General features: G+C 49.9%; 12 protein-coding genes across 12 annotated transcripts; 6 read left to right on the plus strand and 6 right to left on the minus strand.

The window, feature by feature from the left end:
* Positions 1 to 174: 174 nt before the first annotated feature.
* On the minus strand, positions 175 to 646 carry FSUBG_5654 (30S ribosomal S13 protein; the record flags this gene model as incomplete). The annotated part of the gene is made up of 3 exons (XM_036683773.1): positions 175 to 486; positions 543 to 587; positions 644 to 646. The coding sequence occupies 3 exons, from the start codon at positions 644 to 646 to the stop codon at positions 175 to 177; spliced, it is 360 nt and encodes a 119-aa protein (XP_036538788.1).
* Positions 647 to 1,200: 554 nt separating this feature from the next.
* FSUBG_5655 (peptidyl-prolyl cis-trans isomerase B) lies at positions 1,201 to 2,184 on the plus strand (the record flags this gene model as incomplete). Its single annotated transcript, XM_036683774.1, has 4 exons — positions 1,201 to 1,525; positions 1,588 to 1,714; positions 1,776 to 1,927; positions 2,045 to 2,184. 4 exons carry the CDS (start codon positions 1,201 to 1,203, stop codon positions 2,182 to 2,184), a joined length of 744 nt encoding a protein of 247 aa, XP_036538789.1.
* A 342-nt stretch (positions 2,185 to 2,526) lies between these two features.
* FSUBG_5656 (trm-112) lies at positions 2,527 to 2,988 on the plus strand (the record flags this gene model as incomplete). Its single annotated transcript, XM_036683775.1, has 2 exons — positions 2,527 to 2,712; positions 2,791 to 2,988. 2 exons carry the CDS (start codon positions 2,527 to 2,529, stop codon positions 2,986 to 2,988), a joined length of 384 nt encoding a protein of 127 aa, XP_036538790.1.
* A 357-nt stretch (positions 2,989 to 3,345) lies between these two features.
* On the minus strand, positions 3,346 to 4,335 carry FSUBG_5657 (ER BIG1; the record flags this gene model as incomplete). The annotated part of the gene is made up of 4 exons (XM_036683776.1): positions 3,346 to 3,485; positions 3,541 to 3,789; positions 3,842 to 4,176; positions 4,241 to 4,335. The coding sequence occupies 4 exons, from the start codon at positions 4,333 to 4,335 to the stop codon at positions 3,346 to 3,348; spliced, it is 819 nt and encodes a 272-aa protein (XP_036538791.1).
* A 328-nt stretch (positions 4,336 to 4,663) lies between these two features.
* Positions 4,664 to 5,369, plus strand: FSUBG_5658 (nucleolar 12; the record flags this gene model as incomplete). The annotated part of the gene is made up of 2 exons (XM_036683777.1): positions 4,664 to 4,876; positions 4,944 to 5,369. The coding sequence occupies 2 exons, from the start codon at positions 4,664 to 4,666 to the stop codon at positions 5,367 to 5,369; spliced, it is 639 nt and encodes a 212-aa protein (XP_036538792.1).
* Positions 5,370 to 5,647: 278 nt separating this feature from the next.
* FSUBG_5659 (TPM2-tropomyosin) lies at positions 5,648 to 6,346 on the minus strand (the record flags this gene model as incomplete). The annotated part of the gene is made up of 3 exons (XM_036683778.1): positions 5,648 to 5,810; positions 5,912 to 6,216; positions 6,329 to 6,346. The coding sequence occupies 3 exons, from the start codon at positions 6,344 to 6,346 to the stop codon at positions 5,648 to 5,650; spliced, it is 486 nt and encodes a 161-aa protein (XP_036538793.1).
* A 467-nt stretch (positions 6,347 to 6,813) lies between these two features.
* FSUBG_5660 (uncharacterized protein) lies at positions 6,814 to 8,170 on the plus strand (the record flags this gene model as incomplete). Its single annotated transcript, XM_036683780.1, has 2 exons — positions 6,814 to 7,027; positions 7,086 to 8,170. The coding sequence occupies 2 exons, from the start codon at positions 6,814 to 6,816 to the stop codon at positions 8,168 to 8,170; spliced, it is 1,299 nt and encodes a 432-aa protein (XP_036538794.1).
* A 1,379-nt stretch (positions 8,171 to 9,549) lies between these two features.
* Positions 9,550 to 13,446, plus strand: FSUBG_5661 (histone-lysine n-methyltransferase H3 lysine-4 specific; the record flags this gene model as incomplete). The annotated part of the gene is made up of 3 exons (XM_036683781.1): positions 9,550 to 10,233; positions 10,313 to 13,289; positions 13,343 to 13,446. The coding sequence occupies 3 exons, from the start codon at positions 9,550 to 9,552 to the stop codon at positions 13,444 to 13,446; spliced, it is 3,765 nt and encodes a 1,254-aa protein (XP_036538795.1).
* Positions 13,447 to 14,270: 824 nt separating this feature from the next.
* Positions 14,271 to 14,954, minus strand: FSUBG_5662 (apoptosis inhibitor ilp; the record flags this gene model as incomplete). Its single annotated transcript, XM_036683782.1, has 2 exons — positions 14,271 to 14,876; positions 14,934 to 14,954. 2 exons carry the CDS (start codon positions 14,952 to 14,954, stop codon positions 14,271 to 14,273), a joined length of 627 nt encoding a protein of 208 aa, XP_036538796.1.
* Positions 14,955 to 21,131: 6,177 nt separating this feature from the next.
* Positions 21,132 to 21,810, minus strand: FSUBG_5663 (glutamyl-trna synthetase; the record flags this gene model as incomplete). Its single annotated transcript, XM_036683783.1, has 2 exons — positions 21,132 to 21,537; positions 21,590 to 21,810. The coding sequence occupies 2 exons, from the start codon at positions 21,808 to 21,810 to the stop codon at positions 21,132 to 21,134; spliced, it is 627 nt and encodes a 208-aa protein (XP_036538797.1).
* Positions 21,811 to 23,421: 1,611 nt separating this feature from the next.
* On the plus strand, positions 23,422 to 24,942 carry FSUBG_5664 (uncharacterized protein; the record flags this gene model as incomplete). The annotated part of the gene is made up of 1 exon (XM_036683784.1): positions 23,422 to 24,942. One exon carries the CDS (start codon positions 23,422 to 23,424, stop codon positions 24,940 to 24,942), a length of 1,521 nt encoding a protein of 506 aa, XP_036538798.1.
* Positions 24,943 to 26,038: 1,096 nt separating this feature from the next.
* FSUBG_5665 (uncharacterized protein) lies at positions 26,039 to 26,959 on the minus strand (the record flags this gene model as incomplete). Its single annotated transcript, XM_036683785.1, has 1 exon — positions 26,039 to 26,959. The coding sequence occupies one exon, from the start codon at positions 26,957 to 26,959 to the stop codon at positions 26,039 to 26,041; it is 921 nt and encodes a 306-aa protein (XP_036538799.1).
* Positions 26,960 to 27,269: the final 310 nt, after the last annotated feature.

The following is a 27,269-nucleotide window of genomic DNA, read 5'->3' on the forward strand; positions in this document are numbered from 1 at the left end:
TCCATTTGATCGTACATTATATATACAAGTCTTGTATGACAAGGAGATAGCCTGGCTTATCGTGTCTCCTCGGTATAATCTCTCTAGCATTTAGACATGCCATAACATCCTCTAGGGAGATATTTGCCAATATTCATACCCAATTCGAGGTAGCCCACTCTTCTAATGATGCGCTTAACCTCGTCGTTCCACCCTGTTGAGTCTGTTGGCCGTCGCCGTCTGTGTCCTTGTTCGTTGACCACGGACTGGCAGACCCATTGCGTGACGTCTACCCCGGTATGAGCCCATATCCTTTAGTCGTCGAATATTCTCCTGTAACAAGCGGCGTGCGTCCGTTTCGATGGTCATTTGTGATAATTCGGCCGTAATGTGAGTGACGGTTCTGGGAGCGAGGGATCCGACCTTGGCGAGCTTGTGAATCGAGTATTTCGCCATAATTCGGGCAGATATCGTGGGCCCAAGAGCGTAGAAGGACTCGAGGGCTTTCTGTCGGAGGGTATGGTGTGAGATGGATGAGAGCACTAGGTGACTGCCAGACTTACCTTGACGAGCTTCTGGTCGCCGAAGCTGACTCCTGCAAGGAAGACCTATTTACTGTTAAACTCCAATTGTTTGAGGGACAGAAAAGGATGTGCAAACGTACCATGGTGACGGTTTATCGTGGGTATCACAGTCGCATACCTAGATCTCCAAACCGAAGCCGACCAGAGGTACAGTTGGAAAAAGATGGACAATTCGGTAAAACTCGGGTTAATTGTTGTACAAGGCGGCCACCAGGGAACTCCAGCACGGCGGGGTCCACTGGGAGAAGTGAGCCGCGGCAGGGGAATGAGGCTCTGACTTAAAAGTTAGTGTAACACTATGTCGAAGCCCGTGTTCATCATGTCGAATCTTTTCTGTCGCCTCACGGCCCTAGATGGGCAGGGCACCAATGAAAGAACTCGCTCTTCTGGTGGCTTTAGCCGCTGAAACATGCTGGAACGCAGAGTGAGCTCTCCACTCCCAGTCCGGCAGCGGGGACCATCTGCAGGTAGTTTAGCGTTTAGGTCCCCCAATTGCGCACGCAGCGGGGACCAGCTCCCCCCGGTCAGTGGCTATCTCTGTGGTATAAGTGTCCCTTCCTGTCCCTAGGTCCTCTCCAACCTTTCCCTTTCTCTGCCTCTGCCTTTGTATTCTTTGATCATCAGAGAAACAACAATCATGTTCAATCTTCGTCGCCTTTTCGTGTCGGCCCTGGTCCTTGGGCTCGGCCTCCTCTTCCTCGCCCAGACAGCTGAGGCTGCCAAGGGCCCCAAGATCACCCACAAGGTCTTCTTCGACATTGAGCAGGGTGACCAGAAGCTCGGCCGTGTCGTTATGGGCCTCTACGGCAAGACTGTCCCCGAGACAGCTGAAAACTTCCGCGCTCTGGCTACTGGCGAGAAGGGCTTTGGTTATGAGGGTTCTGCTTTCCACCGTGTCATCAAGAACTTTATGATCCAGGGCGGTGACTTTACCAAGGGTGACGGCACTGGTGGCAAGTCTAGTATGTTGCGATAGCTTCGTCTCGGTCCAATCCATCCATCAATTGCTAACATTTGCCTTCAGTCTACGGTGACCGCTTCAAGGATGAGAACTTCAAGCTCAAGCACACCAAGAAGGGCCTCCTCTCCATGGCCAACGCCGGTCGCGACACCAACGGCTCCCAGTTCTTCATCACCACCGTTGTCACCTCGTAAGCGCAACTCCATCTCCAACGAAGCAATTACAATCACAATGCTAACAACCATGTCCAGGTGGCTCGATGGCAAGCACGTCGTCTTCGGTGAGGTCCTCGAGGGCTACGACATCATCGAGCAGATCGAGAACACCAAGACTGGCGGTGCCGACCGACCCGTTGAGGCGGTCAAGATCGCCAAGAGCGGCGAGCTTGATGTCCCCCCTGAAGGTATTCACGTTGAGCTCTAAGAGGCAACACTCTTGTTTTGCACTTGTCCGTTGCCTCGCCCTCATTGATAATCCTAAAAGGCCGGATTTGCTGATGCGTAGCCTTCGCCTCAATTAGACCTTTACGGCACATCTGAATTCGCTGCGGAGGAGGTTTCCGCTGGCTGGTCTCCTCTCCAGAAGGCTGGCCTCTTTGCCGTTGTTGCTGGTCTTGTCTTTGTTGGACTTCGCCACGCCCGTCAGCGCTCTCGATTCTAAGCGACTCGAGACTCAGTATTCAGTAAGAGACAATACAACACCGACCATATCAAGACCATATCTGTGTTTCGATCTATACCGACTACTACTCTTCCCTATCAATTGTAGAATTATAGCCTAAATTTATTGTGAATTGGCACTTACTCCATCTTGTTAAACATTGTAGCACGTAGCTCTAGAGAGAACATCCCTGTCACGTGGGGCTCACTTCACCACCAAGTCCCTCCCCCGCCATAGAAGAAAAAAAAGTTGTGTAAGTACAAGACAACATCAATTTTTCCATTCTCGATCTCGTACACGACTATTTAACAAACCTTCTGCTCATCTTTCTCCGAAACCAAGATGAAGGTCCTCAGCCTCAATTTCCTCACTTGCGCCGTCAAGGCCTGCAAGTCCTCTAAAGACTCATACCCTCTTCACCCAAAGGACGCTGAACTCGTCCAAGACGATATCGAGTTGAACCCTGACATGATCCTCAATGTGCTGCCCCGTCTTGACTGGACGGCTCTTTGCACAACGGCCTCTGAGGTGAGTCAGCGAAAACAAGGCGACCATGAAACTCGCCGTGTAGTGTTGAAACTAGTTTCTGACACTTTCATGTTACAGTTGGGTTTCCCTCAGCTCCCTGAACAGCCTCCCACAGCAGTTGAGCTTCGGGCTGATGAGAAGACCCTCAAGGATCTCCACCATCTTCTTCTCGAGACTCAAATGTCTGAGGGAAAGCTCGTTTGTGGCAACTGTGGACACGAGTATGCCGTCAAGGAGGGTATTGCCAACTTTTTGCTACCCAGCCACTTGGTGTGAAGATGACAATACGAACCAAAATTAGTTACGTTTGCAAGATTCCATTGGAGATGCATCACCACTAGAGAAGTCAGGTTATTATGACTAGAGGTATCATCACGGAGTTTGGCGTTGAATTCTTTAATAGCGTTGAATCGCATCTGGAAAAAGTACTCAATAAATTTGGGTCAAGACCCTTAATCTGGATCCCCGACCCTACGTCCTGTCTACAGCCGATGCTCGCAACATTACATGCCGATACTAACCCTCCCATCAAGTCGCACCAAAGGAACCCAAACTCCGTAATCTGATATACAAGTATCATTCCACATGGAAGACCGATACATGAACAGCGCTCGTTTATTCAGCACAAGTGGTTTACTGCTGCTTCTTTTGAGCAGCTGGGCCCATGTCCTTCTCAAAAGCGCCGTAGGAGACCTCGAGGCTAGCCAGAGCCCGCAGACCAACGCCAAGCAGGGAGAACAGCACAATGGCAGCAATGATTCCCATGAAGATACCTGCAGTTTATTAGTACGGGGTCAGGCATGCGCAGTTTATATTTAGGAAGCTTACCAGGAGTAAAGAACTGGTACTTCTCAAATAGACCACGGGTATCGCGTGTGGCGTTGCCAGGCTTCTCTGCATAGCCCGAGACATCACGCTTCAAGTCCATGTGCAGGGGCTCGATGAATTCGGGCTCGTAGATGGTCTTCTCGGACTTGGATGCGGCGGTCTTGGCCTTGGTGGATGGCGTGCCAACGAAAAGGACAGTGTATGAATCGTTCAACCATTGCTCACTCTCCTCCCACTGCTTGATAGCGTCTGTGATATGGTCAAAATTTGAACTCAAAGCGGCTTTCATTATATAACCGACCTTCCTCGTTCGTCAAGGCCTTGATTAGGGTGAAGTGAGGCGTAACCTTCTTTGCCTGCTCGTAACACGCCCTCTTAATGTAGTCCTGGATCGCAACCGCATCGATGGACTCGCCAACAACCTCGGGCACAATCAACTTGCCCTGGATTTCCTTGCGGCCGATAGCGTGGTGAATATTGGACATGGAGTTCGGTCGTCGAAGATCAGCGGCGTTGACACCCTCATGAGCAATCAAGAGGTAATTATCGGTCGGACATGAAGTCAAGAGGTCCTGAACCTGCTCGAGAGCTTGGGATCGCGTCTGGATGTGGTTGTTGCTGGGTGCATCGGAGAACCTTGATCATCATCATTAGTAGGGAGCTCCAAAGTATAGACAGGACACGAAGGCGCGCGTCATACTTGGAAGTAGAAAACATAACCAATGGCCACGAGTCTGAGAACGCGGCGGCGGAACTACTGAGCGCAAGGGCGCTGGCGAGAATCTGAAGACGCATCACGGATGATATTTGCTGGTTATGGGGCGTTGTGTCTGCCTATCGATTCCAGCTTGTGATGATACTGCTAGCATTGAGAGAGCTGATGCAGGAGTAGCCACCTTACGTAACTATACCGGTATATGCAAGCCCCCGCTACGTGCACACCTCGGTGAGAGCTAGGATCCATTCCGTTGTGGAGCTACCCTGGGAAAGTTTCGCGACAGTGGATTTTTCGATGTTCAAGATGCTGCTACCTATTCTTGCTATTGTAGCCAACAAAATAGTTTACTCGATACGTTCTCAATTTCTTACTCGCACTTCACGACTATCGTGCATATAAGCAATCATGTTCGCCAAACCAAGACCCAAAAAGAGCATTCTGCCTCCACCATCTAAGAAGCGAAAGATGACCTCTGCTGTCGAGGAGGTTAACTTCGACTTCGAGGCGCGACAGGAATATCTGACTGGTTTCCATAAGCGCAAGCAGCAGCGCATCAAGAATGCTCAAGAAGAGGCTGCTAAGAGGGCTCGCCAGGAGAAGCTGGAGTTACGAAAACAGGTACGCCCAAATTTTCAAGCGAGATTACGACTGTCAATATCGAATAGTACTAAATTATTCTACATAGATACGAGAAGAACGAAAACGCGATGTCGAAGAGCACGTCCAGACCGTAAACAGATTATTGAAAGAGTCGGAAGCTGCTGGAGCAGTTGAGCAGGAATCTGATGAGGAAGACGGGGAGTGGGACGGGTTTCCTGATCAGCCAGAACTGGATATTGTTGATCACGAAGAGGAGTACATCGACGAAGATCGTTATACCACTGTCACGGTTGAGTCTGTTTCTGTGACAAGGGATGGATTACACAAACCCCAAGTCGACGACAAGGACAATGAGGAGGATAAAAAGGTTGAAGAACCCAAGGATGATCAAAAAGGAAAGTCACGACGGGAACCCAAGAAGAAGAAGAAGAAGTTCCGTTACGAGACCAAGTTCGAGAGGCAGTTGACGGATAAGAAGCAGAGAATCAAGAAGGCAAAGAGGAGGGCATGATAAAGTACGTTGGAGCTCAATGGATTTGGACAACATAGAAGAATGTAGGAAGTGCACAATTGACAAAAGATACCCTTTGAGAAAAGCCAGCTTCAATCAGCTAGTAGTAGAAACGTAACATGACATGCGGCAACTGCTCCATTCGCTCATCTGGCCAACACCTGGAAATACCTGCAACCAAGGCATCATACAACTGGACGAGTATACTGATGTCTGCGGAGATGCTAACAAACATGGATCCTGCATCCTGCGCGAGTGCTTTAAAGGTTGAGGATAAATTAGATGTTGCCAATCTCGGCCTGGAGCTCCTCCAGCTCCTTCTGGAGAGCGTTGTACTTCTGCGACATCTCCTCGTACTTGGACTCCCACTGATCACGCTCGTTCTCAAGGGCTTGCACCTTTCGCTCGAAGTGTCCGGCCTTGACGTCGGTCTGTCGGAGCCTAGAGAATCGCTGTGTTAGCCGTTGTATCATTTATTGTGCTTAATTTGGATGGTTGTGGAAATGGCGGTAAGGGGGCTTTGCTAGGGGGGTTCGACGTACTTCTCGTTGGCCTCACGGAGTGTCTTGTCGGCATCCTCGGCCTCCTCCTCGAGAAGTTGCAGCCTTCGCTGAAGAGTTTCGTTCTGAGTGCCGTGCTGCTGGCCCTCGTCGGCGGCCTTCTTGAAATCCTTTACGGCATTCTCAAGCTTCTCGACCTCGCCCTCGAGGAGGTTGTTCTTGTGTTGGAGAGAGGTGATTTCCTGCTCCTTTGACAGGTTCTCTTGCTCGAGAACCTTGACCTTGCTCTGGAGCTCCTCAACCTTGCCACTGGCCTCGTCGGCCTCCAGACGGAGCTGGTTCATTTTCTATCCACCATCGCCATATTAGCATGGGTCGACCAACGATAGTTTACCCCTCCACAACGGTTCCTTTTAGGTTGCCATGGCGGGGTAGCAATGAACTTTTTGGACAACTAACCTCCTTGATGCGATCCATTTTTATAAGCGGCGAAAGGGTTGTTTAGGTTGAAGAAAAGGCTGAAGGAAAACCGGCGATGAAGACAGAGGTCGTGTTGTTCGGATGTAAGATGAAGCGGTTAAGTACCTATCAAGAAAGGGGAGGAGTGATGCCCCTCCACAGCTGCCCCGGTGGAGGCCGCGTCTGAGTATAGCCCCATTGGCTTGTGGCGGTCGTTGAGGTGTGGCGCTCACATGCCGGCACTTTCCACTGTAAACTCAGGGAACATGCACCCAAAGATAGCGGTTGCCCCGCCAGCCAGCACAGGCCGACCAAAACATCCCGGCCGCGAAGGTCCTGGCAGATGAGCAAATGACTCTTTCATCTTCCAACCGTAATTACCTCTTTTGATTAATGAATTCAATGACGGGATCAACATCTGCCTAATTCTATCCCGGAGACAGACAAAGATATACTGAATCCTTGATTCGCTCGTAGTAGTCATCATGTTGGCGGCGCATCGCGACCAAGAGAATCTGGTCGTTAGCCAGCAAGTTCCGACCAAACAGCAACACAATGCACGATTTCCAAAGACCCCATCTCGATTTCCTCAGCACGATGAGAATGCTCCCACAGCCTTTACTGGCAAGACCGGATTGGGTGGAGTGAAGACGCTGAACAAAGGCAATGGAACACGACAAGCCATGGTCACCCCAATGGGTACGCATGTTTCTTTCCAGGACAAAGAACAATATGCTAATCGGAGATGTGTTATTAGGCACCCAGAGTCGAGCTCCTCTGGGCAACAAGACCACCAATGCCAAGGCTAAGAACGGACAGCTTGGTGGTGTTAAGAACATCATCCAGGGTATTGAGCAAACGCAACTCAAGCCAACGGCACAGAAGCCCAAGCAGCGACCAGTGGATCTTGCACCTCTCGAGATTCGACTCAAGGAAGAACAGAAGCCCATCGAGCCACAGGAAGAAGAACCGGAATATGCCCCACCGAAGCCCAAGGATCTCCCATACGAATCGGACTGCTTCCCCAAGGACATGCTGACCCTCGAGGGCTTGAAGAAGGAAAATATTATGAAGGGATACTATCAGCATTTCTACAACCCAATCGATGATGATGGTGTTTCTCGACAAGACCGGGAGTTTGCAGAGACAATGAAGAATGTTGCTGCCAGAGCGGAGGAGACAAACAAGCAAGAGAGGGCTGCTCTGACCTTCAACATTGACGATCTTTCGGATACCGAAGTGCAGATCAAGGCGCCAGCACCAAAGGCTACTATTGCGGACTCGGAGCGGAAGGTCAAAGGTATCCGAACCAAGCAGCCTTCGAGTCTGGCATCAAGGCGCGCTGCCTCTGCTTTGTCCATTCACTCAGACGCCAGTAGCAACAGCAAGGCTTCGAGTGTGGCGCGAACAACAAAGATTCGGAAGCCTCTCACCTCTTTGTATCAGAGCAAGAAACCTGTCGTCAAAAGTGTGGTGCCTGCCAAGACATCGCCCGCAGAGAGTGCTACTGGCGTTGCTGCATCACGAACCACTATCGGCTACAACCGAGGTAGATCAACATCCTCAATGGTCAACGCTCAACGTCGCGGGCCTACGGCACCTGTTGGAACACAGCGTGCTGTCAAGCCCGTCCAGACACTCAGCTCTCTTCAGTCTGATCTTACTATTACCCCAGCTCGTCTCCGTCAGGTGGTAAAGCAGCAGCAGGAAACCAAGCCGAGACCTCAGTTCATGTCTATCTTCGATGAGGATGGAGATGATGATGATCTCCCACCTCTGAGCCAGCCGCTTGGCATCTCCGACGATGAAGAGGAGGAGTTTGAGCTGAAGCTGAACTTCTAACCCATCATCTTGTACTGTAAAAATATTCGGCGTTTGGGAAGAAGCTCGTCGTGGTATTAATATGGGCGACGAGATGGAGTTTGGAAGGTTCTGGATTGAGATGTCACAATAGCTATCCTTTTTCCTATGTCTACATGCCAGATGGTTCGAGTCAAAGTACTAGCTGCACCTGGCAAATATTGGCATGAATAAATTTGTTAATAATTTGACTTGACTAGGTACTTGGATGCGGTTTTTAAGGTAGGTTTTCTCATCTGTATAGAGTCTTGGCATGCATGTGAAATGGTACAGGTTAGGTCTGATGAAAACATTGTCTTGTGCCTCAGTAATTTGGCAAGCTGCATCTGGAATATCACGGAATTGATGCTATCTGCGTTGTTTCTCTTTATTTGGACTCGTAAGAAAAAAAAGTCTTGCCTTTGTTTATTGAGAAGAATCTCTTTCATCTTTGTTTTCGACCAGATGGAATCCTTGAACAAAGGCCTCGCTTTCATGCATGATGACATCTCCCTGGTTTTCAAATAAGGCACCTTTTTAAACGAATAGTTCGAACAAGGGCAAAGGGTGAACAAGATACAGATATATAAGAGGAGGCGCTGCATTGGTTATGACACACGGACACTGAAGCCCAATACCAAAGCACGAGGGAGTTTGCAGCAAAATAACGGACAAACCGATTCATCCAATACCACCCAAACCTGAGTCCACTGACGCGGTACCAGTGCCAGTCCAATACTTGAAGCCTTGTGGGACGCGTTAATTGGCAACCAAACACAGTAGCCCACCCACCAACCGTGTTGTATCAATCCAAACATAACATCCAATCAAAGTTACAAGAAACCTCCAAGCCACTCAAACTGTGGCTGGGCGATCCTCTCATTTGACACTGGACCTTACCGCTAGAAGTAACTCTACTCATCCCTGAACCAAAAGTCAAAGCAAAGCAAAGCAGACCGAAACGAACGTCAACTTCCTTGGTCGTCAGCCATTTTTTCTCATTCTCCCACCAATTTCCCCCCTCGTTTCGCTCGACACTCTGGACATTGCTATCCGTCATCGCGCCCACCTTTGTCGCGCGCATCAATCATTTGAGTCAGTCTGCTTGTTCACGCTCTGACGACTTTTTCTACTCCTTTACTGCTCGTAGAGTCGGTCGGTGACGCCGCTCCGCCACATTCAACCTCAGCATCCCTCGGTCGCGTGAAGCATTTCTCTCACTCCCAATTTCTTCAATTTCATCGCTACGTCTTTCAAAACAACCCGTCTGGAATCGCCGCGAGACAGACTTTGTCCCACCGTTAGGTGTACATTCAACGCTTCAGTTTAAGGATACCATGGTAAGAGCACGGGGGAAGAAGTAGGAAGAGCGCATCGTCACGATGACTCGCCCGCCAGGCGCGAGCTTCGCGCAATTCTTCCCCACAGCTCCAAAGGTAAAAGCACAGTCTCAGACTCGTCCAGACCTCAATAGAGATCGCGAACAATCCAAACCTGTGTCGACACCGGCCTCTATAACCGGCGCTTGCGACCCTACATCAACATCAGCTGTGCCAGACGCAGACGCGAATGCTGGCCAAAACGGCACTGTTTCATCGTCGGATACCATGCCCGTACAGCCCGAAGATACAGAATCACCATTCACAGACATTCCCAGCACTGTCGATTCGGCCAGCTCATACAGTAGCACGGCCTCATCAATATTTAGCACAACCGCCCGCCACGGTGCCGCGGCAACTTCAGCTTCGTCCCGTATTCCCACCTCGAGCCTTACTCCCATCGCTTCCAAAGATTCTCCCAACTCATTGGCTTCGGCCACCACAAAGCCAGACATGTCTACTTGTCTGACCGCCGATCGGGCCGCGAGACAGTCCTCCCGAAACTCACCCGCCGTTGGTCTTAATGGCTCGATATCAAACGGACTCCTTTCCAATGAGCGCATTCCGGCTCGAGATCCCATGCCCTCCGTGAAGGGCCTTAAGTGCACCTATGATCCGCTCCTCGATCGAGTACACAATAAGAGCGTCAGCAAGAACGCGAAGCCGACATACAAGGAGTTCGGTCGAGTATGTATAACTATAAATATCCCTCCCTAGGGGGGGCGTCATCTTTGGTGAAAGACTCATGGCTAATGAAAATGATTAGGACGATGACGCCCCCCCTAAAGACCCTCGACTGGCCAAGTCGGACGGCCGCCTCGGTTATATCAACACCGATTACTACCTCCCCAAATCGCGTTTGCGAACAGCACCCGAGAACATTAAGCCCTATCCCTATGATTCCAAGACCTCGATTGGTCCTGGTCCACCCACGCAGATTGTAGTGACGAGGTATAATCCGCTTGTTCCTTTTAGCAAAGTAACGGCCATTTTTGCTACCTTTGGTGAAATTGCCGAGAGCAGCAACAAGATGCACCCGGAAACAGGTAGCTATCTTGGCTTTGCGACAATTCGATACCGAGACTCTAAGCGACCCGACCGACCTCCCGTTTCTGCAATGGAGGCAGCTCGCCGAGCTGTACGGACTCGAGGTATCAAGGTTGACGCCGACATCGTCCGTGTAGAGTATGATGCGGAAGGACGCAGAAGCCGACGTATGCTTGAGGAGCATCTCAAGAGGGAAAAGGAAAAGTTTGAAAAGAAGGAACAAGAGCGGCTTGCTCTTGCAGCCAAAGCTCCCCCAACTGGTCCCAAGTCTGGAACTGCTCCTGTCTTCACTAGACCTCCCCCAACCGCTCCTAAGGGTCCCTCAGCACAGCGACAACCTGTAGTCCCGAGCGCACCACAACTTTCTCTAACCCCCTCGCAACAAAAAGGCCTCAATCTCGAATCTTCAAACCTTACCCAAAAACTCGCGGACGATCCATATATTTACGTTACAGGCGATAGTGTCCCAGTACTACCAAGTATTCTTCCACACATGAAGAAACGACTCAAGAATTACGGATTTGAAGAAATCCGAGTCGACAAGTCGGGCTATTTCATCGTGTTCCGCAACTCGTTCACCGGGAAGTCAGAAGCTGAACGATGTTTTCGCGCTGTTAACCACACCGAATTTTTCAATTATGACATGACTATGCAATTATGCTTACCTCGTCCCCATCGAGATGGCCCCTCGAGTCACCGACGATCCAGTGCAAGTCCAGAGCGAAAAGCAAATCCCCAGCCACGATATCGCGACGAGAAGGAAAGGCGGCGAAGAGAAGAGGAAGCAGATCTTGAAGAGGAGAAGAAGCAAAGAGCTAAGAACTTTGATCCGGTGATCGAGGCTGTGGAGGTTGTTAGACGTGAGATGACAGAGCATCTGATTCGACACATTCGCACCAAGGTCGCCGCACCTGCTCTCTCGGATTTCCTGGATCCTGCCAATCATGCCGCTAAGCGCCGGAAGTTGAACATTGAGCATCCTGATGATTTGCAGGAGATGGCCAGTATCGAAGATGGCAATGACAGCTCGCGTGTAGGAACTCCCAACTCCCGAGCTGATCCAATTGAGCGACAAACTGGTCGAATTGCACCCAAAGCCCTACCGAGAATTCGTAAAACCAAGGTCAAACAAAAGAACGCTTTTGTTGATCCCTTCGCGCGAAAACGACCGCCTGTTGCTCGAAATCCTTTCCGTTCGTTGCATCACCGTCTCAGAGGTCTCGACAGTGATGTCGAGTCCGATGACGACACGGACACTCGTACACTGTTGGCGCGTGAGACAGAAGAGGCTGAGTCGCGACCTCGTAGCCGGATGAGCACTGATGACGAGGCGTCCAAGGATGACTTTGTGCCATGGGAGCAAGGCGAGGACGATTCTATGACCGAAGCCAGCTTCGCAATAGCAGATTCTGCTCATTCCAGAAAACGGAAGCTGGCAGAATCCGTGGAATCGGCGTTCAAACGGCAAAAGAAGTCTGATGAGGAATTGTTTGGCGTTAGGCTTACAGCGCTTGGGTCGGGATTTGAGACGCGCGAAGGTTCTGCGGACATAATTCCAGAACCAGAAACAGGTGACGACATTGATAGTCGAATATCCCGCTCCGAAACGCCAGCTTCAGTAATCGGTAAACCTCTGAAGAAACAACCTGCCAGGGCAAAGAAGCCAAAGATTTTTGAGGAGCTCGAGGCTCAGGACGTTAAGACAGAGACAGACTCTCAACGTGACGAGGAGGAAGCTGTGGAACCTCCAAAGGCCAAGAAGACTGGACCGGACACCGAAAAGTTCACTGCAAAAGAAGTCGTCACGGACAAGTATGACGAGAAGCTCCTGTCAACAGAACCCTTGACTCCTGCACTGGCGCTGCCCGAAGGCGCCAAGCCTGATCTACCACTCTTTCAAGGACTGGGAATTGGTCAGAGCGACATACCTGACGTCTCCAAACTTTCCAGGAGGTTCACTGCAAAGGACATCGGCAACCCAGAGCTGTGGCTATGGACCCGTAACCGCATCAGGGAGCTCAACTCTGCCAACAGGACATTGAATTCTCCGGTCACCATCGGTGGCTACTATGTACCGAACCCTACTGGTTGCGCACGTACTGAGGGTGTCAAAAAGATTCTCAACTCTGAAAAGTCCAAGTACTTACCTCACCATATCAAGGTGCAGAAAGCAAGACAGGAGCTTGAAGCCCGCAACAAGTCGGGCAAGGATGCAACAAGAATCGCCATCGAGAAACAGGCTGCTACTGATAGTGAACGAAACAAACGCGCTTCTAATCGTCGCTACGTGCAAGACCTCAACGACCAAAAGAAGACACTCGGCCAAGACGCCGATATCTTCAAATTCAACCAGCTCAAGAAGCGGAAGAAGCCTGTCAAGTTCGAGCGCTCAGCCATTCACAATTGGGGTTTATATGCTATGGAGAACATTGCGAAGGATGACATGATTATCGAGTATGTCGGAGAGCAAGTTCGACAGCAGATTGCCGAGATCCGCGAGAACCGATACCTCAAAAGTGGCATTGGAAGCAGTTACCTATTTCGTATCGACGACAATACCGTCATTGACGCGACAAAGAAGGGTGGTATCGCGCGTTTCATCAACCACAGTTGTGACCCTAACTGCACTGCGAAGATCATCAAGGTCGAGGGAAGCAAGCGCATTGTCATCTATGCGCTGAAGGACATTGCCACGAGTACGTATTCCCCCTTAGCCGTAGCCATCGACACAATGCTAACAAACATATAGCCGATGAATTGACGTACGATTACAAATTTGAGCGTGAGATCGGCAGCCTAGATCGCATTCCTTGCCTCTGCGGCACGGCGAACTGCAAGGGCTTCCTCAACTGATACTATTATAATACCTTGAAATTTTGTTTTTTGCGAGTCTTTTTTTCGTAATGTCTTCTACTCTTGCATCATGCTACTACTATTGGCACCACACCGTCTTTGGGCGCACTACCCCTGAAAGCACAAAGACGTAAAATGTACATTGGGCCGGGATCCATTTCCATCATGGCGTTGGGAGAGAAATTGGGTGTGGTACTCGTAGCTCAGAGAAAGCTCGCTTGGTCAAACCATATGGGTTTTGGGGATGAAGATACTCACGTATAGTTGGGGAATGCTTTGAGCTGCTTTCGCAGTTTCGTTCTATCTTATAAAGTCGACGGAGAAAAGGGACATGGACTTTTGTTTGACCACCTGAAGATGAAAAGGAAAAGGGGGGTACTTGAGCTTTCGTGGGGCGTTCAACCGGCCAGTGCTAGGCTTTTCCACCTTGATCTTGGGTCGGTTAGGATCAGTGATTGCCGGGCTGATGCTACTGTATATACCGAGCCAACTCAACACAGATAGATGCGGAGTTCATGTAACTCTGGCGCAAGGAATGAAAGATGACAGCGGACTCAAGAGGGCCAGCATGTGAGAAGAGTCAAAAACTGTGAATTGGCATCGCTATGCTAGTAAGGGCTGAAGTGTAGGTGCTGATTCCCTACCTTGCCCCTTAATCAAAGTAATTCAACTATCTACTTTCTTTCTTCCTTCCTTCAAGGGTGAGTTTCATTCCATATGCTGAGTTTAGCATCGTACCCAGTCCATCTATCACATGCCCGGAGTGGTTGCCTTCTACCATGAGCCACTTGTAAGATATGTGCTTCTAAACACTCCTCGCATGATCAGTCACGTTCCTTCTTAACCGTGACAAAATGCTCGCTGAGATCCGGCGGAGCCCTCGGCCCAAGCATCCAGTCTTGCATTGCGAGCCATTCGCTCCAGTTGGATTCAGCGGCCTGTATCTCTTCCTCGGTAACGTTCTGCAGCGGTCTCAGAAATGGGACTGTTTGCCCATCGTCCATATCATATTGGGTTTTGACTCTCAGCCAGTTATCGCTCTTAGCGGCAAACATGTAGTTTCTGCGCTCACTTTCGTGAACCCGTCCAATTCCAAACACCCAATCGTCGCCAAAGAATCCATGGAGAACGGCAGGTGTATCGAATCCAGTCACTATGAGACGGCGAATGTAAGGAATGAGAGTGATTGAGGTAGATCCCAAGGGTAAACTTCCAGGGACTGACCCTCTGGAGGAAGATGAAGATGAAGGGGGCCCATTGCGGGTCGGCGTTAGAGGATGTAGGTTTCCTTTCTGGAAAGGGAGGAGAATGTTGACGCAGGCAGCGACAGTTTGAACTGCTGGGCTATACTGAGCATGGTCGATAAAGTATCGAAGACAAGACAGGAACTTGGGATGCCATTCGAAAATGTCAAACTGGTCTTGTTGGAACTACTAACATGTTAGTCTGGCACTAAGCTTTGGAGGCTTGGTAAGCAAACCACGTACGACTGGGAACTGCGTCGACATAATGGCCCAACGTAAGAGTTGTTTTATGACTTGTATGAGTGTAAGGCACCCGTTTTGCTGCAGACCTGGGAAGTGAGAAAATCCAGGGGGGCTCGAAAACGTGATGGTTGCAGATGATGAAGCGTCAAAGACGTAGCCAAAGCTAAGAGCGACTGTCTCGTACCCAAACTACCTCACACTGAAAAGGTCGACCCTCAGAAACACCAAGTCCTAGCCCTCACAAGAACTTCAGGGTCCAGAAGAAGATGATGACCCGATAGCGGGTACCTGAGTTCACTTGGCACCAATTCGTTGAATTGAACTGCGTTGAAACAGAAGGGCCCACGAGAGGATCGGCAGTATAGGTCTGGATTGGCAGAGACTAGAGAGAGTTCCACCAGTGGAAGTAATGACGAGAAGGCGGATATGACTTTGGTGGGGCGCGTAGTGTAATCTGAGATAGGTAGAATAGTCGAAAGAATAGATGAGCTAGAACTCCTAAGCTGGTGATTGGCCAGTTGAAGCACCGGGGTTCTTGAGTGGGTTGTATGGGCCCGGTGTAAGTCGACAATTAGTGAGGCCGAGGATGAGGAGCTAGGCGAGTGTCGCACGGTGATATTTTGACTTGTCTTGACTTGATTTGTACTGTGTTGTACCTCCAATATGTCGATATATAAGGTAGTAGGTATATTTGCTGACCCAAGCCAGATGCTGAGGTCGTCAAAACACACGAACCAACGATGTATAAATCTTAACCTGGTGTGTTTTTTGAGATGGCTTATAAAAAGTACGATGAGCTTTCTCGGATAGAAGTAGTTCATGCAATAGGAGATTTGCTGATCGGGCAAATAACCATGGTAAGGTATGCAAGGTATTTGCTGGAGGTTGATAGAATAACAGTAAAGGGTAATCGCAAAGGCTTAGTACCTAGGCCAGGGTGGATAGGTAAGGTAGGTAGGTAGGTATATTGTTTTTATCAGATGGTTGGGTAATTGAAGAAGGGGATGATGTGATAAAAATATGAATAAAACTAGGGTATGTAAGCACACGATGGAGCTTCGGTTGTCTCTTTTGTGTTGTGTTGATATTAACCACAAACAGATAGATAGAATGCAATGGGATGCAGCGAGCAATAGAGAGAACAAAGTAATACGTAAGGTAGGATACGTGAAAAGCAGGAAGGGTCTGGGCAGGTATTATATTTCCGGGTAAAAGGCAGGCATACCCAGAGTATTAGTACTTTCCTTCCCTTAGATTGTAACGCTCCAAAGAAGCAATAATAGATGGGAAGGCATGGGTCAAGGTTGAGGCGAAAAAGTGGTCAATCATTGAGAAATGAAGTACTGAGGTAGAAGGAGGAGGCAACTGGAAGGACCAGAGGTATGGAAGGCAAAGGGTAAGGTGAGGTTAGTTCTCCTTCCTCCGTCCATCCATCTCAACCTAAACTTAATTTATAATAGTTAGTCGTACTTTCCTACGTACCTTAACCTCCGCACATCCAATGTGTAGGTACTTGCTGTACCTTACAGGGCAGTTAGGTACCTCTCAGCCTGCCACACCCTCCATTACGTCCATAGGATACCTCTACAACACATTGGACACTTTGTTTCTCTGAAAATGCCCATTTTTGACCTTGGAACCAATGCCCAGTCAGGCCGAAACACGGGCAACTAAACTTCCCAGGGTGAGTGATGAGTTGAGGTTAAGTGACAAGTGATCAGTGCTAAGCGAGCCTCTAAGTTAGCACCTCACTCATCCTTGTCTCGGTTGTCTCAACTCTCTCAGCCCCCCTGCCCCTGTACAAACCTCACTTTTCTTCTTCAGCGGGAGGGGAGCAGCATCATTGAGCCTAGACACTGATTGATTGCTGCATGCACTAACTAGACTAGACTATACTGGATTGCCCGTCATTCACTCACCGACAAACTTCATTCGAGGGACTGTACGGGATCCCACCGCCCTCCAAAACCACCGATTCGATACCCTCTGTCTGGCTCTGGGGCAGACCCCACGCCTGTCCGAGTCTAGCTGTGGTGCTACTGCACAGCTACGCTGGAAAGGAACCTCATTTTCCGTGTCCGTATAGAGGTCCTGTACTGTACAGAGAGTAGCCAGTTTGCTTGGTACAGAAGGCGACGCATATCCAAAATGAGGCTCTTGACAATTGGAGCAGGAGAACGAACCATTGAAGCCACTTGCTACCACAATCCGCAATTAGAACTATTTCACGGCAACCTCGTCATGCCAATGGTTGTACGGGCATGCGCATACACGCTCATTCAAGCACATCAAACACTCGTCATGCATTCAGCGGTACTCTCTCGGCTGCCGCAGCCCTCACCAAGGTTCCAGGTACTCACTCCCGGTCGATCGACTCCCGTGCACGGGAGACCAGCGCCCACTCACGATAGCGCAGGTGGTGCAGGTCCCTTGCAAACCTGTGTCTTGCTGTTCACGCCCCTGTTCTTGTTAACTGCGTGTCATCGTCCGTGGCCCTGTAGTATCCATCCATACCTGGTTGCTGTTCCTTGGATGGACCTGACGGCGTTCCCGTCAAACGCGCTTGGATATCTAACTAAATTCTTTAGTCCATTCACTGGTCTGCTATATTCCAGCTCGCCAACTGCGCTAAGAATCGCTGACTTGAGTTCAATCCCTAAGCTCATGAGAGCTTATTCTCTGCCGTATACGAAAATCTTCGTGCCGTGCCTCTATCTGAAGCCCTGGTCTCTCCCTCTATGCTGTCTCCACCCCCGGCGCAGATCAAGAGCATGAACGATCTTCATGGGTATTTTAATATTACTCAACAAAGGTGATGGTTGGCCCACGAGACCTCCTCAGGTCCAAGACATTTAACGGGGGCCTGGAAAGAGGCTTGTCCGCTAATGCATGGTTCCCTCTTGTTCTAGGATCAGAGCTGAGGCGCAACAGGGGTCTAATGCTGATTCCAGCAACTTGGTTGGTCAATCCTCACATCTTTAATGTCTTTTCCAGATTGATAGGGGCGCGGACCTCACGACCCAGTTCTACGGTTCTTAGCTGCCGGTTCTCTCACAAACTAATGACAGCCACAGAGTACAGTCACCAGGTTGATCCAATCTGGGAACCACCCACCCGGTGTCAGTTGACTCGACGAGAACAATATCGATAGTCTCAATGAGGGTCCAGACAGCTCGGGCCAGCATCTCTGCCACCGTGCCCGACACCATCGAACTGTCCTATCGGCCATCAGTTCTCATCTACAGGCAATATCTAGACTCGAGAGGGCCGAGGCCCACTAACGTCACAGTTAGACAGTAACAACACAGACGTTTGAGTGACAGCGGGATGCACTCTGCCAAAGGTCATGAAAAGCAAACAAGGCAATGGCACCTTTCAAAGAAGGCTAGGGCCTAGTCCATGGGATGACTTAGAGAACCCTACAGATGGCATGCAATGGATGCCGACACTCTTACTCGGCATGACTCGTGCCGGGCCTGGCATTGTAGCGATGCAGATGAACGAACAATCAACCAACAGAGTGCAACGCTGTTATGGGCTCCAGGATCACGAAATTCTTAGATGACATGCGGATAGCAGACCCATCACATACTTTCCAATCACTACGGCCTGATAAAGAATTGTTTGTGGGTCTGCCTCAGCTCCCTCGCTCAACTACAGCTTCAGAACCCACGAGGATCAGGCTACATGCATCACTTGGCATTAGTCGAATGTATGTATTCCTGCTGGTCCGCATGGGAGGGAACCACTAATGCTAGCGATTCCAAGACAACTCTTTTTGATACAGCAGCTCTACTACATGATCGCTCAACTTATACAAGATCAGTTTCAGCGACGGAGTGCTGGCAGAGGGGTGCAGGTTCTGGGCCTCCCAAGAATTTCCAACCTAGGGGAATGACCCTGAGTGCAGAGCTTGGCCGCCCGGTTATAGCTGAGGAGTATGCAAGCGATGTGTGCCTCTAACTGTTCTGATTGGCTATCAAACCCTGGCAGTTCCAGGTATTCAAAGTGATTGAAATTGGCAGCACCCAACAGTCTCAGAGAGTTCAAGATTACCTAGATATGCAACTCTGCTCTGGCGGGCCGGATACCATTCCTTCGAGCAACCCCTATCAACAGAGTGGAGCATGGGTGATGCAGTTTTCAGCTGTGGCCTTTACAATACTGTTTCGATCTTGGGTCAAAAAAGCAATGTTAAGTCTGTCGTGGTCCAGAAACCCCAAGTATGTATTCGTACGTGTGGCTATCAGATCAAGCCGGTCCGGCGAGGGTAGTACGACTGCACTTGTGTAAGCGATATAACTTTAAAACCGCTGTTCATGGGTCAAACGCTATCATATCATATATATTGAGGCTGTTTAGGTCACGCATGGTGGTCCACAAAATCACTACAATTGTTCTGATAACGATTGATTGAACGATATGTATTTGGAACCGGCTGAAAAGCAGTAGGGTTACAGCACATCGAAACTCTTTGGCGAGCCATTGAGACGACATGCCTGATTCGGAGTGGCAATCGGGTATATTTTGTCAAACTACCGAGAAAAGGGTTTGACAGCCTCCCTTGCCTTGCCTAGGATGGTCCGATGATGCGACAACTGGAGCGAAGCGACTGAGGAAAAATGAGAGAGGCGTGAGCTCGGTGTCTTGATGGACAAAGGCCATTTAGGAAATCTAACAAAGCGTTAGATCAAGCCATATCATAGTATAGCGACTTCATGGTTAAACTTGAAGCTTCACGTCAAGGACAAAATTATGCGCCACTCTCCTACACATAGAAGTGGAACCAATCATACAGTACATATGAAGAGGATGCTTGGAGTCGGACAGTTCCCCTCCCAGCACAGCGAGCTCCTGCACCTGACATCATTGTAGCTCGCAGAGAAAATGGCCTTGTTGATCACATACGTATGTTTTTCTCGGAGCGATCATGTAAGAAACCGAGAGCCTCAACTGTCAATTGTCTTCCACAAAGGCTTGCCCTGCCTACGGATGGTGGATGTCCCGAGCCCAAGTTGGTTAGCGAGACACGAAACACGAAAGAGAGAAGAGAAAACATGGGGCGCGTGAAGGTTCCAGTAGGTCGGGAACATGATGAAAGGGAGGAGCATGAGCATGAGCATGTATGTGGCAGCCTTGGACGTGCGTGATCGAAGACACACTGGATCTCTTGTGCTACCGGTCGAAAGCACAAGTCGAACTGGCAGATCAAATATCATGTCAGACGAGCCACAAAATGATTGATGGCCAGAGGAGACAGATGCACAGTCGTAGGGCTGGCGGGTGAGGGGTGACGGATAGCCGCAGGGATCCTCCTATGGTGTCGTGTCTGACAAGCTACTAACTGGCTAAGGTCGGTCCCTCGGGGGGGAAAGAAACGAAACGAAACGAAGGAAACGATGAATCAAACAAAAGGTGGCTGGCAAAGATGACGGTTCCTTGGCTTCCGTCGCAGCAAACGCCACAACAGGGGTAGCTCTTGGGGTGACACAAACACCCGTTTCTTACCAAGATCTGCTGCCCCTGTTGAAATGATCTGCTACCGTCACAATGTCTCGGATCGGTAATGGGTCCCGGGGCCGAAATATCACGGACATGTCAAGTGCAGGGCTTGCATGGCTTGCATGCTCAGTCTCGTCACAATCCTGACGGTCCATACAACACAGCACAATACTGGCCCTTCTCCTTATCTGGTCGGACTTTGTGAGACAGCATTTTAGGGGTTCTTGGTGTCATCGATTCGACTATCTTCACTTTACAGTACAGTACAGTACAGTACAATACAATACATTACATTACATACATACACTCCACTGAACCAATCTGAGGCTCGGCTCCCCCTTGGACCAATGCAATGCAAGGAGGGTGGGATATGATACTCTACGAATTGTATGGATGCCGTGCGTCGTGGATCTAGTGCATCTTGGCAAGTCTCTGCGCCGCTCGTGTGCTTCATCTCGTTCGTGCAGGATCGTGACATGAGTCACTGGGCCTCTCCCGAAGATGCAGCACTGCAGGTTCTCCTTGGGTGCTTGGCAAGCCTGTCACATCTCGGATTGGAAACAGTACAGCCTGTCCCAAATATGTATGATAGTACGTAAGTCTTGTCTCGGTAAACTCGAGTGAGTAAACTGTTGGCCAAGGTGCATATTCGAAGCGTACTGTGGTGTAGTAGTGTACTTTATTGTATGTACTCTGTCAGCCAGCGAGTGCCTTTCCTATCAGCTCCTTGGCCCGGTCGCTATGGTTCATCTCGAGGGCCAGCTCCCGCCCCCTTTCACCCATCTTGCCCCATGTCTTCTGAAGGATGCCTATCATCTTTGCCTCGTCCAGATCCGACTTCTTCTCAAAGTCGTCAAACTGATCGTCGAGAAAGACGAGGCATGCTGTGTCCTCAAGAACCTGCGTCTCTTCATCCGCCTTGAGGTTCTCCTTGCGGATCAAGGCAGCCACTCGAGCGCGGTCCTCCTCGGGAATGGGGGGCTGAATCTCTGGAGAAGCGAGGAGCTCAGCAACTTGAGCGGCGGCTTGAGCCTTGAGCTTTGCTCTCCAAGTCAAGTAGCCGGGACGAGTCATTGGGTAGCTGCTTCGAGGGATCTCCCATCTGTGCATGTTTGTAAGCATTGGGACTTGGGTGTAGCTTCAGGCTCTCTAACCTTCGGAAGTGCTGTGCTCGACAGGCGAGCTGGAGAACGGGGCTGGCGTCAGGGCATCGGCGGGCGAGCCACTTGGTCATCTTTTGAGCGTAGTTGAGCTCAAATGGGATCGTGGTCCCATCAGGGGCTTCGACTGTCCTTGAATCTTGGGCATGAGCAGCGTCGATGAGCTCGAGGCCGCGGGCGTACTCGGCGGGGAGGGGAGGGAGATGGTCGGTCATTGTGAGGCCGCTGATGATAGTCTCGCACTGTCCAATTGCCTGCTCAGATGCTGTCCTGTACACTATGAGTTATTAGCGGACAGAAAAAAATAAGTTTCGAGAATGTATGTATATCTTTGAACTGTGCGTGATGTAGATGATAACCAAGTCTCGGATGGTGTTGTGAGATGAGTCAGCAGCTTTGGTAGGTGTCCTATTGGATCTACTTATCTTAGTAGTGTGCGTGGGTGCTGTGCTCCGTGGGACTATCTCCGAGGACCACGGTCACATCATGATATGGAAACAACAATAGACGATTTGACAATAGTTTTACTTTCCAAGCAGATTTAGGCAAGTTGTTCTAGGGCAATGCAGCTGTGTAAGAGTTCTAGTTGTTCAGTGGGACAACTGCAGTGGGTTATTGTTCCATGCGTCAGTGACAATGTTCGTCCCCAGATGCAAAAGCCAGCACAAACAAGGACATTCTGGCCATGCATTGTACACCCCACGTTCCCGAGTATCCAATAGAAACAAGTAAAGAGAGAATATAGGCCATTGCTCGGTCTAATATTGCCCTGTGCTCCCGTGCCTGGTGAAGGAAGCCCCCCTAAGCGTCAGACGGGCAATAAACTAGTCGAGCAGTGCAGCACTGACAGTGGCAAGCCAACTGTACATTGTTTCTGCACCTCGAGCCCAGCCTAGAAAGTATTTCATCTTGAATTTCGAAAGCGGCTGTGCTTGTTTTTCCTTTCTACCTCTACTCCTCATCACAGACCTTGAGTGTTTCCCTCTTCCTCAACATTCCCTTCAGAGCAATACTGCATCTACAAAGGACATATCTTGCAAAGGGAAGATAGTACCTTACTTTCTTCCCTCCCGTCGCTTTTCCTTCCCTTGCTATCACCACCCAGCCCGGTGCTGGTCCATTTGCTATCACCATTCTTTCTTGATTCTTCCTCGCGAGGCAACACCACGCTTGGTACTCATATCGACGCATACACAGGCTTGTCAAAGACTGTTGAACATCAGTATTGACTTCTCGTAATAGTATCGACATCACATAGGCGCAGTGATAGGCCCTTTGCTTCCGCGCCCTCGAAAACAGATGAACACACGCTTCCTACCTCTTCTCCCTAAGTGAACATACCACTCACTACTCATTCGAGGTATGCAGAGACTTGCTCAAGACTTATGATGATCACAAGTTAACTCGTAGTGACAGTATCGACATCGACACGCAATCGTCATAGTAGACCCGTCTCTTCGCAACACTCAACACTACTTCTTGATTCTGCTCCGCAGCACATATCAACTTCGCTTCTAGCCTCAAGGTATGTTCAAGGTCGGTAGAGACTGGCAAGCACATGGCACTCAATAACTTTCGGCGATAGTGCTGGCATCAACGCGCAGTCGTGGTTAACCCTTTGCTCAAGACACTTGGACCCTATCTCTTGATTTAGCTTCGGCACTCTACACCCCTCGCTGCTCATCCTAAGGTATGCATAGACTTAACAAGATGGGTTTGTTGAGAGCCAAATGCTAATTCGTGGCAGAGTGTCATCATCATCACCATTGGGGCATACTCTTGCATATATTCAGTCCTACCCCTGATATCAGGGTATCCGGCACATCATGCAGAGGTTTCCTATCCCGACGCCTACTTGGGCTGAATACAAACAGAATCAAGAATACTTTGATCGTTTATACCAAGGGCTCAGGGGTTCCTGGTATAACTACAACACTGCTGTCCCCGGCTTCGTTGAGTTGCCAGGACATTGTATGCCCCAACTCCCGGCTGTCAATCAAGCATCGTCGTCTCAGGCGGCCCCAAATCCCAATAGCACCACTATGCACTGCGACAAGCATCTTGGCAAGGACTGCAACAACGCCTGTTGTAAGCCCAAGCCCAAGCCCAAGCCCAGTGCACGAGGCCGCCGTGTAACAATTGCCACTGCCAGTGATGAAGAGAATGGCGTTGTCACAGACACCGAAGGCAACATCACGGACAGTTCCAAACCTGTCGTCAAGGGCAAGATGACTACTAATGCAAAGGGAAAGGAAAAGGCAGTCCAGACTGAGTCAGAGAACGAATCGTCTGTTGCTCAGGCTGATGATGATGCCTCGACTGACGCTGAGACGTCGGTCCTTTCATCCGTCGCCTGCCTCAAGGACCCCAAGTGGTCTCTTTCAGAGGACTGCCGCCTTCGCAGCATGAAGGAGGCCGGCGAGACCTGGGCTTTCATCTCAAGCTCTCTTTGCAAGACAAAGGACGATGTCCGAGCTCGCTGGAAGATACTCCAGAGCCAGTTGCGTCCCAAAGAAACTGTCGACACTGACACTGACAATGCCGCTGAGGAGGAGTCTGTCGATGACAGTACCGATGAGGACGGTGAAAACAATGAAGAGTCTGATGCGGATGACGAGGTCTCTGATAACGATGAAGATTCTGATGCGGACGACGAGGATTCCGAGGATTCCGATGATGACGAGGAATCTGATGAGGACGACAACGACTCTGACGATGATGATGAAGAGTCCGACGAGTCTGACGAAGACTCTGATGTTGACACCAACAAGATTTCTAAGTCCACTGTCAACAATAAGTGGCATACAGGTGTGCGTAACCTCAAGGTTGCCAGGGAAAATCAAGGGGCCAAGGCTCGCGCCCGGGCCAAGGCATCTGGGAGGGAGGGCTCATCTGCGGGTGAAGCCAACGAGAACGATGGGTATTCGTCGCTCTCCCGAGGCGACGCAAAGCAGATGAAGCATATGAAGGAACACGTCTACGGGGCCATGTACCCTCCTCATTTCCACCCACAGTCTAATGCCTACTTGGTCAAACGAGACTGCGCCCTCCTCGCTACCATTGACAGCAAGTATAAGCGATCTCGCTGGCTCGAAATGCAGGCCAATTTCTACAACGTCACAGGACAAATGGTCCCTCTTGTATCCTTCAAGGCCAGATGCGAGCGCGCCGAGGCCGAGAAGACGGAGCGCTCCAAGACCCGCGAACTCGAAAAACGCATGAATAAGGTTGAGGACTGGATTGCGAAGCAGGAACGTGAGCAGTCAGCCGACTCTGAGGACGCTGATGAGTCAGAGGACTCTGACGATTCTGAGGACGCTGAAGATTCCGACGACTCGGATGAGTGATTCACTCCACTCGGATTAGCCAACATCATGTCACGATAGGTGTGTTGCGTGAGACTTTCTGACGGAATTCATCACAGAGTGACTCCCGACGGTTGCGAGTCTCTACAAATAGAGACGAATATGCCCGGCCAAGACGATTAAGGTCTTGTTTCGTTATTGCTGTGTTTTTCTTGGTGTTCGGGGAGTAAAAGGAATAATTCGATAGATACCATCATGATGGCTCAAGTTACGTTTTGGTAACTTAGACGGGACAAATCTGAGACTCGGTCAATCATAGAACCACTGCGAATTAGAGAAGAACAGGAAAATAAACAAGCCGGGGGCAAATGTCCTAGGTATTTGTTTCTTGAGAAAAAGTAACATGCTTGCTACCATGGTGATAGATAAATCATCTATTAACTGCGTGCGCCCAGAAATGCAACCGGCACTTGGGCTTAACAACAAACTCCTTTCTCTATTTTCCTAACCTCGGTTCCATGCAGAACTAAAGCATAACCGTAAAAGCTAAAATTTTGTACAATATCTGATGATAAATAAATAGGGCAAGAACCCAATGCAAATGCACACAAAGATACAAATAGTTGTGGGTATCAAATAACAGGACAGAAGTGAAATAAGACCAAATGCGCGCTGAGGACAGTGTAGGCTGGATGGGCTGGGTGGGCTCTGGCGACAGGGGTAATCAACTGTAAATCAGCCGATTGGTAGGTATAATACCAGAAGAATTCAGCAACACCTGTCTCCAGGTCATGTGCGTTCCGATCCTTGTGACAGAGTCACCATGGGAAGGCTTTGCTGTTTCATCAGCAAGCTAGTGCTGCCATGGCCTAATGCAAAATTGCGCTGTTCCTCTCAATGTCTGAGATGCCCACAGGAATGTGGTTTGATGTGGTGTTGCGGAACGGGCCGTTCAGCGTGAATCAAATTCGGGGCCCCTTTAGCGTGAGGCGACTTAGACCCGAGCCGTGTTTCTGCTCATCTCAGTTGGTGTCGCTCAATTGCTTCGGAGCCGTTCGTCAAGCTACCCCAATTATCTCGAGTTGTTTTGAGTACTGTGGCCTGTGTTGGGTACTGTGAGAAACTGGCCGTACCCTCTTCAAATGGGGTTCTCCATTCCTGGAGGGGGAGTGGCTCTTGGTATGGGATTTTGGTTCAACACTGGAGGTTTACGTAGAGTACCACTGGTGCCGAGACCACGTTTCATCATCTTGCCCAGGACCGTAACCAGCTCGCAAGCATCACCAAACATGTCATCGTCCATTCCCTCCGTGGCATCGTATACTTCCGCGATGGTGTCCTTGGCAACTTTCCGACTTCCTTCAGCGTCGTGAACACATTCGTATAAGAAGGCAGCATATTCAGTCTTGACTGAGAGGCGAAGAGAGTGAGAGCCCCAGAGCATCGAGTCGGCAAGCTGGATAGCCTCCTGAAAATGCTGTTTTGCCTCAGGAAGGTAGTCTTTGGCTGGGATGAGAAAGTTGGGCGATAACGTAAAGTTTTGATCTTCAAACCCTGGGGGAGGCAGCACTGGCCCTCCTTCAAGGGGGTGAGTTGGTTGAACAGAGGAGGGCCTAGATTCAACTTCCATGTCGGCAGCGCGTCCCTTTCCCTTATCCAGGCGCGGCGTCAATACAGCAGTGACATCTGGCGTTTGTCTTCCCAAGTTTGAGACCGAGGGTGTGTTGCCAAAGAGAGCAAAAATATGTGAGAAAGAGGCACGAAGTTTGTAGGCGAGGACCTTGAGTTCGACATAGTTGCCAACCATTGGTATGACATATTGTTCAAGCATTACCTTGCCCTCTCGGGAGAGCCATATGATACGCAAGACGCGCCGTATCGCGTTAGGTGATGGCTCATAGTCAGGCCGGCGCTGTTTCTTTGCGGCAACAAGCTGTTCGGCAAGGTTGAGAGACAAGCCTAGAATCTTAAAGAGCATGCTGGCCAAGAGAGGATTGTCATTCTCGACAGCTTTGGCAAGCTTGCCGAGAAACTTCTGGTCGACTTCAGAGGACGCCATGCAGCTCAGCCCGTAGGTTCAAGGTGAAACTTGGGTATAGGTGGGCTAGGTGTAGAAGGGTCCACGACTGAGACTAGGGACTTTGCTTTAGTTTAGATATATCGACTAGGGCGACAGAGGGGAGGGGCGGCGAGGGTGGAGGGAATAGCCTCGCATATGAATCAAAGCACGGGTGTCAAGCGTCATAGACGACAGCAGCACATGCGACGAAAGAGAAGCAGGGAAATATGAGAATATGGAGGCAACGAGAAGGAGGTTGGCTGAACTAACCGTTGACGAGCTCCACAGCTGCAGCAAAACGCACGGCGGG

This window comes from Fusarium subglutinans (genome assembly GCF_013396075.1).
Source record: "Fusarium subglutinans strain NRRL 66333 chromosome Unknown NRRL66333_c0000057, whole genome shotgun sequence".
Classification (NCBI taxonomy): domain Eukaryota; kingdom Fungi; phylum Ascomycota; class Sordariomycetes; order Hypocreales; family Nectriaceae; genus Fusarium; species Fusarium subglutinans.